The sequence below is a fragment of the Hirundo rustica genome, chromosome 1 (genome assembly GCF_015227805.2).
Source record: "Hirundo rustica isolate bHirRus1 chromosome 1, bHirRus1.pri.v3, whole genome shotgun sequence".
Lineage (NCBI taxonomy): Eukaryota > Metazoa > Chordata > Aves > Passeriformes > Hirundinidae > Hirundo > Hirundo rustica.
The window spans coordinates 132,867,529-132,881,470 of record NC_053450.1 but is presented as its reverse complement, the minus strand read 5'-3'; the positions used below and the strand labels follow the sequence as shown (position 1 = coordinate 132,881,470).

At 37.0% G+C, this 13,942-nt stretch overlaps 1 protein-coding gene across 4 annotated transcripts in view; it reads left to right on the top strand.

Annotated features, from left to right (window-relative positions):
- The window catches only part of ANKIB1 (ankyrin repeat and IBR domain containing 1), an 88,770-nt gene that overhangs the window by 68,628 nt on the left and 6,200 nt on the right, over positions 1-13,942 (top strand). For all 4 annotated transcript variants that reach the window (XM_040056635.2, XM_040056645.2, XM_040056615.2 and 1 more), the window contains exons 10-17: positions 3,733-3,821; positions 4,820-4,950; positions 8,886-9,020; positions 9,579-9,665; positions 9,759-9,825; positions 10,193-10,338; positions 10,924-11,102; positions 11,635-11,686. In XM_040056635.2, the coding sequence (XP_039912569.1) occupies positions 3,733-3,821; positions 4,820-4,950; positions 8,886-9,020; positions 9,579-9,665; positions 9,759-9,825; positions 10,193-10,338; positions 10,924-11,102; positions 11,635-11,686 (886 nt within the window). The remainder of the gene's footprint in view (positions 1-3,732; positions 3,822-4,819; positions 4,951-8,885; positions 9,021-9,578; positions 9,666-9,758; positions 9,826-10,192; positions 10,339-10,923; positions 11,103-11,634; positions 11,687-13,942) is intronic.

The following is a 13,942-nucleotide window of genomic DNA, read 5'->3' as shown; positions in this document are numbered from 1 at the left end:
GACTCTCTCCTTCGCACATAGCTATTCTGTTTGCAGGATCACTGCAATCTTTGTTTCACTTCAGGTTCAGCATTTTTCTTTCTCTTATCTTCCACGGAGTTTTAAGATGAGTACAAGCTCAAGAAGGAGTTAAAACCAGATATTTTTAAAAACATCCCTGAGATTGCCGATCTTCAGCGCTTCCTCGAAAAGGACATAGCAGCATCAACAAAAGTAAAAAAGATTTGGCATATTTTTCCTTGACATTATCAGATTGATAATTTATGGCTATTGTAGTGGCACATCTTTATCTTCTTGGAAAATGAAAAAGGGTCAACCAAAGTACAGACTAAGCAATTCTTCTTTTCATTTTACAATTGAAACCATGATACAAGGACATCCTAAATCATCTGCTGGATTACAAATATAATTCTTAATGAAAGGTGCTTCTGATTTTAGTTCTTTTCCCATATGAATGAAAGGAAGAAAGGGGAAAAAAAGAAAAGAGAACAGACCTAATGAAACAACCACAAAAGCCACAAAACAGGACTTTTTATTTACAATCATAGATTATTACAAGGGTAGAGGTTATTTACAATGGATGGAGAACTCAGAAAGAAACAAATCCCGTGGGAAGAAACCAGAAAATGTTTTCCACCAATGAACACACAATAAAAATTAGTGCTATTCCACAAGCAGGTACCATCCTCCCGTCCTTGCTTCTGATGATAGAGAATCAATTTTTCCATTAACCTGAAGGAACCTGAGACCACTTCAGTGTCATATTGACATGAACCTTCAGACAATGGCAGCTTTTGTTTCCATTACATGAAATGAATGTACTAGCTCCCCAGAATGTTCTCTGAGGGTGAAAATGTCCTAAGTGACTAATTTTTAGAAGAAATGCATTTTTTTTATGTTCCCTGATAATATTTCTGTATATTCTTTTTACATTAAGGCTTTGAAATGCTGCAGTTAAGGTCTTGAAAAATACCTCATATTAGCAAGAAAATATCCAGGAAGGGCTTTCCAAAGCTTCTTTTTTCATTCCCACAAAAGTGAATGGAGAGTTTCAGCAATGGCAGGAAAGTTCTGCTAGCAACAAAAGCATCCTGCAGTACCTCAAATCAGAACCATTTGCTAAGGACACCCCACTAGTCTTACAGTACAAAAACTCTGTGCATGAATTCCTCTGAGTTCCTCTAGAGAGAAAGTGTCTTCTCAGTTCAATAGTTTTCATCATTACTGTGTGTTTAAAGGGAGCTTGCTTTGGCTCTTTAAATTTCAACCAGCACATCCCACAGTCCCATATTTCTGCCAGTTCTGCAAGTTTTACCCCAGTAAACTACAACTTAGTCATTGTAATAGCAATTAATGCTGCACATAGTAAGAGATTCTTCGAATTTATGTATTAGAAAACAAACCCCTGGATAATCACCTACTTATTTTCATATCTATATCTATATATCTATATTCCTGCTTGTAAAAGCAAGAAAATTATCTGAGGCTATTGAACAATTTCTTTTTTTCTTTCAAATCTAGGAGTAGGAATGTTCCTCTTCAATACATAGTTCCGTAGAATTTACTCAGTTTTCATTACGCACCACTAACATAATCTTCAACAAAATGTAATCAATTGTGGCAAATACAAAATTCTATTTCCTTTCAGAAAAATCATTCTGAATTATTTAAATGTAGTATACATTAAAATTGTGCACAAATCCTCCATCAGTTTATTGTCTGATCCATTCAACATGTTAGAACCCCTTCATGCAGTTTCAGAAGCACAAGGAATTGTAGCAAGCAGACAACTGTGGCAAATAGTCTCAGCAGGCAGTGCACACTTAGTTTTGTGCCATCAGTTCTCACTCCATTTATTCTAGGTATGGGCAAGGGGCAGAGTCTCATTCTGCAGGAGCGACAGCTCTTCAGGTGCACTTGGGATGCCAGTTAAAACAGCACTTTGCTGTTTTGGTTCAAAATATATTATCATGAGAGAGGAAAAAATCCAGAGCTACATTCTTCTTTGGTGATGTTTTTAGCCCTTCCATGAATTTTAACTTGTGTCGAAACTTGCTACAATTTTAATAAGTACGTACTGCGCCTTCAGATAAATCATCCTGCTGAGTATTGAGCAAGGCGTCTGGGGAGGCTCATGCTGTTAATTGGCACAGCTGCTCAGTGTAAGCTCCTTTCATTCACTGCTCTCAGGAAGTCTACCCAAAACACAACTTTCATAAAAACTTTCATGAACAGTAGGCTCAATGCTCTTACTCTTGTGAAATAACTTCCCAGCATATAAATGCTTGTTGAGGGTTGGGCTGAGGAAAGAGCTTCTTCCACTAGACATTGTTCTTGAGCAACTTTTGTAACTGTCATATATAGACAGATTTAGATATAGATATGACTGAAGTTCATTAAAAATCCACAAATTTACAAATTTGAAGGTATCAAAGACACATGACCCTCCTTCCACCCCCCATAAAAAATTGACTAACCAATCAGCTTGTAACTTAAAACTGAACTTGTCAATGTTAAATCTCTGCTAGTTTCAGTCCTTTCTGGCAACAAATACTGTGTACTGAGAGGGTCTTGGCACTCTTGAAGTCAATGATTTAAGTGTCCTACTGTTTCACAGATGTGAAAGGTGTTAACTTTCAACCAAGGCTGAAGTCACCTTATTACAGACGAGTTATTCATTCTAGTACAATCTTTCCCAGCTAAGATCTTAAGTCCAAAACAGAGATACATGTGCTGAGCTTTTTTGTTAGCAGGCTAGCTAAGGGAAAAGAAGCTCAAAACTCTTCCCATAACCTTTTCTTTGCTCCTGAATTCCTGCTTAAACTGTGGACAAGGGCAATCAGAGGAGTATTGATGTAGCTTCTGAACCTGCACTGCAAGAGAGCAGTTCACCACTGGATCTGCAGCAAACTTGTGTATGATGCAGCTGGTGCCCATCTGAAACTATTTGCTTTGATATGGCAGATGGCTGAGGCTAGTTGCTGCCATTCCAGTAGAGAAAAAGGAGCTATTACAAGTCCAGAGCGCATATTGACACATCCACGCTGAAGCACCATCTGGAAGCCATATATCTGCTGCCACTGTGTAGTAGTGATTGCCATCCTTAATCCTGATAGGAACTTCAAGGGAAGCTCAAGAGACTCATTACTCCACTGTGTCACTGTAAATAAGTTCAAGCCCCCATTTAAGAGACTCTGGTGGAAGGAGTAAATATCCATAAATACTTTCGGCTGGCGTGGAAGGTCTTCGATCTTGTTCTAGATTAAAAGCTTGAATCTAGTTAAAGGTTGATCATTGCAACTGGACAGATGCAAGTAATTCTACATAAAATAACATTTCTGCTATAGCAAGCTACCTACTTTTGGATGAACTCCGTAGTCTGGTTTACCTCTATCACAGAAACTATACGAGCACTTTTGTGGCACTAAAATAATACCCAGGGATAAGAACAAACTGCAAGCCAGCTGATTTGTTTCAGAGTGTAATTTTAAGAAGCTTCTTTCCATTCTTGGCCCATTTAAATTCTTTATTAGTAATCATCATCTGTGCTTGTGAGCAAGTAGTCTAAGTGTATTTTAAAACAATGTTATTTAGCTGGCTTTTGTTTTCCTTCCTTAATTAAGTTCTGAGCATGTCTTTTATTTTTTTTATTTTTTTTTAGCTTGAACTAATTTTGACTTTATTTCTAAATCTCTGAGTTATAAGAAATTTTGTATGCATCTTCTTTTTCAGGGAATGTCTTGGTGAAGCACACGAACCCTGTGACTGCCAGACCTGGAAGGACTGGCTACAGAAAATATCTGAAATGAAACCAGAAGAACGTAAGAGCCATGCAGGGTTGATGGGGAGGGCGCCGGTGTTTTGCTCTTGTTTTGATCTCTTAGTTTTAGACAGATTATTTTTTAGTTCCATTAAGTAAAAAACTGGTTTCAACATTGGTTGAAAAATAGGGTAAAAGGGGAAGAAAAATGTTAGTCCTGAATGAGGGGCTGCTTACACTTTAACTACAGCACTGTGGTAGTGGTAGAATATTCCTCCCCACAAATACATGTGTGTTCAATCAAGGTATACAAAACTCCTTCCTTTTAAAGCTTTCTTTCATTAATTAGTCAATTTATTCCTGTATATAACTTCATTTACCCTGTCCAATTTTTAGCCCAGTCTGTGATTGAGTAGTGTTCCATGAAGATTTTTATTGCCTTAAAACTATTTCAAGCCAATAGGTGATAATAATAGTAAGGTTGAGGGTGAACTGCAAGGGAGTTGTAGGAAATAGCTTAATGATGTGTAGTATTTACTAAAAAAACTAATAAAGGTCGGGTTCACGCAGGACAGATATTTTCTTAGTCAACATTAACAAAAAAAGTAAAGATGACGGCAATTTGAATACATAGTAACTTGGTTGCCACAGTTCAGGGCCTTTCCATAGTATGTTATAAACATTTTGGAAAGCATAAAAAATTTTACAAAGAGGCAAAATACACCCTACTTTATCGAACTATACCGTTTTTTTTTTTAATATATGTATTTGTACCTTCATATATTGTAATTGTCACATATACTGTATATAAATTTGTATTAAAATAGATGTGTGGAAATACATTGAAGTAATAAGTGTATTAATATTGTGTAGGCATAAATTAGATAATGTAATAATAAAATACATATGAGAAACACTTTAACGGAAAAACTTCAATATTTTGTCAAGAAATAGGGAAACTTGCAAGATCCCTTATCTGATCCTCACAAAAGATGACACAGGTACCATTTCCACCTCTCTGTTTTTGCATGCTCCGTATCCCCCGTCACCCTCTGAAAGTGGTGGGAGTGAGCGAGGCCTATGAGGACGCTGCCAACTGCCTGTGGTTACTGACCAACTCCAAACCTTGCGCCAACTGCAAGTCTCCAATCCAGAAGAATGAGGGCTGCAACCACATGCAGTGTGCAAAGGTAAGAAGGAGCCCAGCGTGGGATTTCTTGAGGAATCATAATTCAGCTTTGTATGCCCTGTATATGTGTTGGGGTCAAAGAGGTCCAAAACCTCTGAAGGGTCGTGCTTGATAGCTAGTGGAACCTGTTGCAAGAATTAAGATAATGAGCAAATGTCAGGTTACGTGTATTTAGAAAATGTTTAAAATTTACTGAGATCTGTTTGGTTGACAGATGTACATTATAATGACTGAAATTTCATAAACACCTAAGAATAATTACCTACACAGTGTGAAGCAGAAATAATGGATGTGTAATCATAATGAATCATTTAGAAGAGAAAGGAATTGGCAGATGTAAGATTTTAAGGAAGGCTTAGCTCTAATGAAGGTTTTGCCTTTCTATATTTTTCTTTTGCATTATTTCTCTAACATAGCAACAAAGCAAAAGAAGTTGAGGTGGAAAACTGTAAACAGGAATTAATCAGTAGGAATGAAAAGACAGCAAAGAGTGATTCCAAAGGAAATTTATTGATGACAGCAGCCAGAAAATTAGTCACAAGTTTGCACTGTGCTACAAAAATAGAAGAAATATTTTTGCCGTGAGTTCAGTAGCATTTTCAAATGCTTTTTTGCTCAAGTTAGTTAAAAGCAGCATATTTAGGAAACTGTTTCTTTGTCAGAAATATCCTATATAACTACAACTCTTACCACTTTGAGGAGCATCATTAAAAATAAGAAAGTAGTGAACACTTGACGTAGTTGGCCTACAATAAAAGGCTAACAGATTTAGAAAGTAATTCTCATTTTTCTGAAAATATGCAGATCTCTCTCTATTGCTACGCAGATCCCATTTTCTTTATATTGTCATATATTCTCTCTTTCTGTGATACGAATTGAAGATTGGGGCTTTTTTTGGTATCACTGGCAGCAGAGAACATTCTCCTACACTTTGTTTTACACCAAGTTTGCTGGTTTAGGGTTTTATAGGGTTTTTTGTCTCAAATGATTTTTAAAAGAGCTCATAAATTCTGTGCTTCTAAAACTCTATAAAGTATGTATACTCTATAGAGAGTAATTCTATAAGGTATGTTTGAGCTCAGTTGAACTAAGTGCCTTCAGGCTGGAGAAGACTTTGGCCAGTAAACACTGATGAATGTAGGTAATTTGCCATTCTAAGGCACTACCTGACAACTAGAGGCCTCTTTTCTTTTTTGATGCTTATAGGCAGCTTGAAGTGTCCTTAAAACAGTCAGTTTCTTTGGTCAGAGAAATCTCTGCAGACAGCAGCTGCCTCCCCTCAGCCTGGTGAGGAAGGATGTCCTCCAGATCATTGCAGGGCTTGCACACAAGGAATAGTGGTCACCTCCCTTGTTGCTTCCTCTGCTGAAGTAACAATCCCTGATGAAGCTTCTGCCTTTTTTTGCAGAGAGGTCTGCTCAAGCCCCTTACATGATGAGCTATGGCTGCTGCTTAGCATCTAGCATGTACCTTGCTGTAGAGGAGGATACTCCTTACTCATAAACCCCTGTCTTCTGTACTTTAGCGGGCATTTTCTTGCTGTTTCATGAGCGCAGCTTCTAATGAGACAAGGCTTATGCAGTCCTGCTCTCTCACTCCACTATTTTTAGTTGTTTTTTTAGCCTTATGGGTACTTTAATTTCAAGGAACAGGAGGAGGTTCATAGATAATAAATTGCTGCAAGTTTCATGAAACTTGGTAGCTGTATGGTGAAGAGACCTCATTTGTACTGCCACCAAGAGAGAGGCTGAAATACTCACCCAGCTGTTACCTGCTCAGCAATTACCTGTTCTACAAGGTTCAGTGATCATAAAGACACATAAAACAGAGCTCAGGAGTTAATCATGGAAAATGCTGAGTTGGAAGGGATCCATCAGGATTAACAAGTCCAACACCTGGCCCTGTGCAGGACACCCCAGGCATCACACCATGTGCTTGAGGGAGTTGTTCGAACACTTCTTGAACAGGCTTGGTGCTGTGAGCGCTTCCCTGGGGAGCCTGTTCCAGGGCCCAAACACCTTCTGAGTGAAGAAACTTTCCCTGCCTTCAAGGGAGTGGACAGCTCCTCCCAATTCAGTGCGAACTCAGTATTCCTTCAAGTCCCGTGTCCATGTGAAGCCATCGCATAGCGCGGTTATCCAGCGCGGTGCTGGACGTTTTGTCCAGAAGGAGGCTGTGTGAGTATCAAAAGTTCTGCTGAAGTCCAAAAAGGTTACATCACCTGGCTTCCCTTGTTCAGCTGCATGGGTTACCCTGTCACAGAAAAAAAACCAGGTTTGACAAGCAGGACCTCCCCTCATAAAGCTGTGCTGGCTGTGACCAGTGACTGCGTTGTCCTCCAGGTGTTTTCCAGCACCTCCCAGAGTAATCTTTTCCGTGATTTTAGCGTGCGCTGAAGTAGCCTGACAGGCTGTTGTTTCTAAGGTTGTCTTTCTTGCCTTTCTTGAAAATGGTTTTGGGTTTGGGAGGTGTGTAGAAACAGCTGATGTGGTTTTGAATATCTCATGAGACTGAGATACTGGGAGGAGGATCTGGGAATGCTTTGTGAATCTTGGGGTTTGAGACGGCTTTTGGAGATATGAGAGATTAAAAGATAAATATAATGGAGTGGTCAGATGGGAGATAATTTGGTAGAGCTGAGATTGTTGCAGTAGGAGCATATATATATAAATTAATAGGAAGTTGAGCTTTATTAGTCCAGCTGCTTTTGAAACACCTTGTTTCATATGATCCTTTGAATATTTTTTCTCTTTTTTTTCTTATAATGAATATGAAGGTGTTTGAATGGTAGGCAAATGATGCAGTGATACTCAACATTTTTATACACAGTTGTTCTTGTACTTCATTCTCAGCACTTCTCACCATTTTTTATAAGCCAGCAGCTTTAAAAAATGTTTGAAAACAAGAAGGAATAGCACAATAACAAGAAAAAATATTCTAGTCTTCATTGCTTTTTAGAAGAAAGTCAGCACTACTGATTTTTGAGACAAAATTAGCAGAAGTACAATGCAAGAATGGTATTTCATTCCTTCCTGTAATATATCTAAGTGATTGTATAAAATAACACAGACAAACACGTCTGGTATTGAGTAGGTATTGCTGGAAAGGTTAAACTTATCAAAGAGAGAAGAAATGCAATTTAATTTATGAAATGCCATGAAAAATACTCAAGGCTTAATATTAATTAAGGTAAATGTAATGTTTCTTTCCTCATCTGTAAGACAGATAAAATAAACATGATTCACCAAATTGTGAAGTCTTTTGCTTATCCGTCCATAAATAGCTTCCAGTTATTTTGAAATTAACTAGCTGAGAACTTGCTGCTAAATTGAGAATATTTGATCTTCTCTGCAGAGACGCCTGAATAAGTCACCTTATACCTCCTTGAAAGGTTTTACCTATTTTGAAAGCACTTTACTTAGTGCAGAAAAGGCTCACCTGGAAGTAATCAAAGTTTATGTTCAGACTCACTCTTGTAGTAGTTATTATCAGTATTTTGTACCAGGACCACCACATGACAAAAACACCAGTAATTATGTGTTTTTAAGTAATATTAGGGGAAGAAAATAATTCTTTCTCATGAATAGTTTCTGTGTTATTTAAAGAAATGGGATTGGTTTTTTAACAATAACAAAGAAACAGGCCTGATCAGCTGTATTTACCATTTTGTTTATTCCCTCTACTTAAAACTTAACATGTAGATCCAATGCAATCTAATGATCCAAGGAACAAAAATGATGGCTGACATGGTTTGATATGGTTTGATAAACAGATTTCCTGAAAAAGTAAAATAGGAAGGAGGCTCCTCAAAAATTTGTTTACACTCAGAATGCTTTTAATTCAGTTGTCCATAGAAGAATAATGATGCCTAACTGCAAACCTAAGACATTTCAGCTTTTTTTTTTTTTTTTTCCTTTTATCTGTTTTTTTCTGAAGTGCAAATATGACTTTTGCTGGATATGCTTAGAAGAATGGAAGAAGCACAGCTCTTCCACTGGAGGCTACTACAGATGCACTCGCTATGAAGTTATTCAGCACGTAGAGGAGCAGTCCAAGGAGATGACAGTAGAGGTAGCAAATGAAAGTGTGGATTTGAAAAATAGCACCAAGGTTGCAATTCTCCGTTCAGGATAAGTTTGATCAAAACTCTTCCAAACCACAGTTCCAAATGGAAAAATACAACCTTAAACGTATCAAAGAGACAGAAAGAAAGCACTGCTTATTTGTGGATGCATAAGATTTCTGCTTTTGACTTTGTTAACAACCACTGGTGACTTTACTCAAGTCATTTTACTTCTCTGTGACACGGTTTCCTTTTGTGAAATGAGCATGCTGGTCCTGTAATTAGCTGCTGTGCACTACAGAAGACGGGTCTTAATTTTGGTTTTTGGAAAGTTGCTTTAAATAGCAAGCACTGACAGTGTATCATTTCTTTGGCTGCAGTATTTGCAGTCTTGTGATTTTCAAAATTTAATTTTGTCTCTACTTACATGGCACTTAGCACTGTGTATAATACTTGGTATATAGTCTGAATAGAAACAGTTCATTATTTAATTTTATCTAATGGTGATTGTTGTATTAAATGATAAAATTTATTTTGGTTTCTTTTGTTTCGCCATTATTTTCCAGGCTGAAAAGAAGCATAGAAGATTTCAAGAGCTTGATAGATTTATGCACTATTATACAAGATTTAAGAACCATGAACTTAGCTACCAGGTGTGGGTCAAGCCATTTTTATTGATGTTTGTTTCTGTTTTATTAGTCCAAAAAGAATTATCTTACTGTATTTTATTTATTTTCTTTTTCTAGTTAGAACAGCGCCTTCTAAAAACAGCCAAAGAAAAGATGGAGCAGTTGAGTAGAGCTCTAAGTGGAAGTAAGTATTTGCTGTGATCTGTGCCTTTGATTTGAAATCACATCAACACAGTTATGGCTAAACTGTTCTTTCTGGGGCAGTGCTCACATTGTCTGCTGTGTGATGTCAATCCCTTCAGTACTAGAATTTGTAAACATTGGATGAAAGTTAAATGTACAGTAAATCTTACCTATTCCAAAGCCTCAAGGAGGAAGTAGCATTAGAGTAAAGTAGAAGCTAATGTTCTGTGCTTATTTCATTTAATAAGAAGACTGTGCAGTCATTGAGAACTTGCTGCTCTTTACTTTCAAAATATTTAACTGATATTCACAAAAGTAATGCTGACATCAGCAGGAAAATACTTCCCAATGCTTGTTTCATATTGCAGCTGAGGGAGGCTGTCCTGATACCACATTCATTGAAGATGCAGTGCAAGAGCTTCTAAAAACTCGCCGTATTCTTAAGTGTTCTTATCCATATGGATTCTTTTTGGAGCCTAAAAGCACAAAAAAAGAAATATTCGAACTCATGCAGGTAATACATGGATATATTTTACTTTCCTTGTGGCACTTTTTTAATATATTAGTTATCAGTGTCTGTTTGCCATTTTTGTAGTATAAAACTGACATACCTGTTTTATATTTGTAACCAAGTTTGAAAAAGTAGCATATTTTTTATATCACTCCGCAAAGGAAAAGGATAAGGACAGATGGAAGGGGGAAGTAAGAAAATTTCATGTTAATCTGCTTTCTGAGGGTAACATTTTAGCTTCAGTCTTCATCTCCTTCTCTAGCTTCTCTTTTCTTTCTTTCCCTTCTGATGTGCTTGACATATGGGAGGAGGCAAAACTGGGGGAGTACCTGGGACTGCTGCCTCCTTTCCTGTCCCTTGAAAATGTTCAGTATTTCAGAGTGCAGGGAAATCCTGCTTCAAGCTGGAGGACAGAATGGTAGGTCATAAAAGAGTAGGCTATGGGGCAGATATTTTGGGGTATTTTGGTACTTCATAAGGTGTTTCCAGGAAAATGGATATCATTCTGCTCAGTATTTATGGAGAAGAGCTCTTCCTGATTTGCATTTCCCTGTAAAACTGTTTTTGCTGTGTTCTTAACTCTTGCAGACAGACCTAGAAATGGTCACTGAAGACCTTGCCCAGAAAGTGAACAGGCCTTACCTTCGGACACCGCGCCATAAAATCATCCGAGCAGCTTGCCTTGTGCAGCAGAAGCGACAGGAGTTCCTGGCCTCTGTGGCCCGTGGGGTTGCTCCTGCAGACTCTCCAGAAGCACCCAGGCGCAGGTAATCCACCCAAAACACTGCACAAATCAGAAGCTCTTCTGATAGCTGCCAAAGTGGTGAATCCACTGCTGTTCTCTGACTAGGGGGTTGTAAATCGCTGTAGTAGTGATATTTTCTTGGACATTTCACCCTCGTGGAATTACAGCCTTTGGGGAAAAATGTATTTTTCTTTTTGAGGATCGCTGCTCTGTGTGTTGCAACCTGAATTTCTTCTACGTTTGTGATATATTAATGATTAGATGTCATGGCTTCCATTTCACTTTTTTTCATCAAGATTGTCACTAAATCCCTGGTACTCTTCAAAAATCTCTTTAAGTACTTGCTAAACATATCAGGTAGCTCTGAAATAGTCAACAATTTAACTGTAGGGTTTTCAAAATATATTTTGAGTTAAGAATTAAAGGGGAAGTCTTGTTAAGTTTAGAGAGCTACAATTGCACTAGTTTTCAGATTACAATAGGTTTTGAAGTTCTAGAGGCTGTTCATATTTGTTCTACTTCTAAATTTGATGGTATATCTTTCCATTTTATAGCTTTGCTGGTGGAACATGGGATTGGGAGTATTTAGGATTTGCATCCCCTGAGGTAAACTATTTCTTTTTAATTTTTTTAACTTAGTTCTGCATATGCTAGAAACACAGGTATGATCACAATCTGCATGAAGAGCTTCCTTTTCTTGAGTCAAAGCATTTCAAGTTGGTTAAGCTTTTCATTTCATTTCATTTATTTCGCAATAGAAGGAAATATATTCATAGATAATTGTGCAATGGCTAAATATTGCCTCTAACATGGATGTAGTAATTGAAGGTGGCATTAGACAAGCTATTTCACATTCGTTTCCCAAGTACATAACCAGTTTTAAAATTGAATATAAACAGTTGCCTGTGTGCTGGAGAGCCTTAAAGTAATAAATGTATGAAATTGTGTACATTACTTTTGAATGCAATATCACTTCAGCAGAATTTGACAAAAAGTCTAAGAAATTTCCATCCTCTGTCACAATCTCAACAAAAACATGCAGACATACTCCTAAATATTGTTAAATATTTTAATTTTTTGTTTTGTTATGTACTGAAGCAGGATGGAAATTGCATACTCAAATGACATTAATTTTTGTTACTTTACCAAGAATGAAAATCATTGTTTTTTAAATAAATATTTTATGATCTATAAATGGGAAAGAGGTAGGTTTTGAGTCTCTGCTCTGAAAAATGAGAAGCTTCCTCTAAGGCTTTCCTTTATCATCTTAATTTTTAGTCAATGTTTTGAGAACATTAGATTAAAGCATTCAGTCAGGAAGGAAACTTCATTTCAACATTTCCTTGTTTGCTGTTTTCTTTCTAGCTAGTCATTTTTAAACATCCTAGAAAACTCCATGTACTTTTTCCCATATATTTCCTTTGCTATTGTTGGTGAGCATCACGCTGGTGAGAACATGGCTGGCTTCTCTACAAAAAATCAGCTGCTTCTCCTGTCCAGTTCCTTTAGTACTTTTGAAATAATCCCACATCTGACAATATCAAACTCACTGTGATGTTACTGTATCATTAGTGGAACTGTTTATGAGAAGAAGCTGGTAAGAAATGTGTTGAAAAGCTGTTTAGCAGGAGATGCAATTGCAGCTGTGCTTAGATGATCTGCTTATGAGTTTTTATCATTTGCCTAAGTGTGGCACTATGTGATGCGAGTTGGTTTCTTTGCTATGTAGCTATCACAAATACTTGCAACCACCTATGCTAAAGGAATTTTATAGAATTAATAATGGTCATCTTTGTTTATTTAATGTGTTTTACGTAGAGCTGTACTTTTACTGACAAGTAGTAGAATGACGATGTATAGCAGATTATTACAGAAAACAAAATTTACTGGCTTTAGCAAAGAATGCTGGTTGCTGTGGAACACTGTATGAAACCAAGATGTTCCTACCCAACAAAATTAAAACTTCTTTTGCTCACATGTAGAAAATTGTTCTATGTAACAAGAAATAAGGTTTCATAAGTAGTAATTAAGATCTCTTTCTAAAGGTTAATAAGCAACCAGAAATTAAATGGCTGCTGGTAAAACCTATTATTTTATTGCAAACAAATGAGAGCTAAGATCTGGTATGATGAATAAATCTTAGTGTTCAGTGATCATTTCCCATGATTCCTTTTCTGATTCAGAGTGATATAATTATATATTTTTAAAATAAATCAGTTATATTGTTCTATATTAAGGTTTGAGTTTCTGTTGTTGGAGGCGATGCCTTGCATTTAGGAAATCTGTGAGATCCCCTAAAACTTGGAAGAATATTTTAGAGAAGAATCACTTCACGTTTGCCTTGTTTCTTTATGGTGCTCCATAGACTAACAAGCATATAATACTAACTGCTGTTGAAGACAGAATATTGGACAAAATGGACCTTTTGTCTGGTCCAATAATGCTTCTCTTTTATGTCCTTCCAATTTCCACAGCTGAAAAACTGCCCACACACATGATTTTGTGACTATTCCTTTTGTCTTGCATATGTCATTATGAGGAAGAACTTGGTCTGAGAAAGTTCATGGAAAAAAAACATAGTCCCCTTATACCATCTACATTAATAAGGTCGTTGTGTAAGAGAAATAACACTTCCGGATTTAAGTTTTAGGTACTTTAGATGAATCCTTTGGATTACAGATTTCCCAGCTTGGAGCTTACAGAAATAAAAAACAATATTCTTTTTTGAAGAGGAGAACCTGTGTGCATAGTTTTATTGCTGTGTGTGTATGAATAACTGAAATTACACAAGGTGCTACCTACACAGGTAGCAGTTATACCAGAAAAGATACCTGGAAACTTCCCTTCAAGCATAAAACTAGT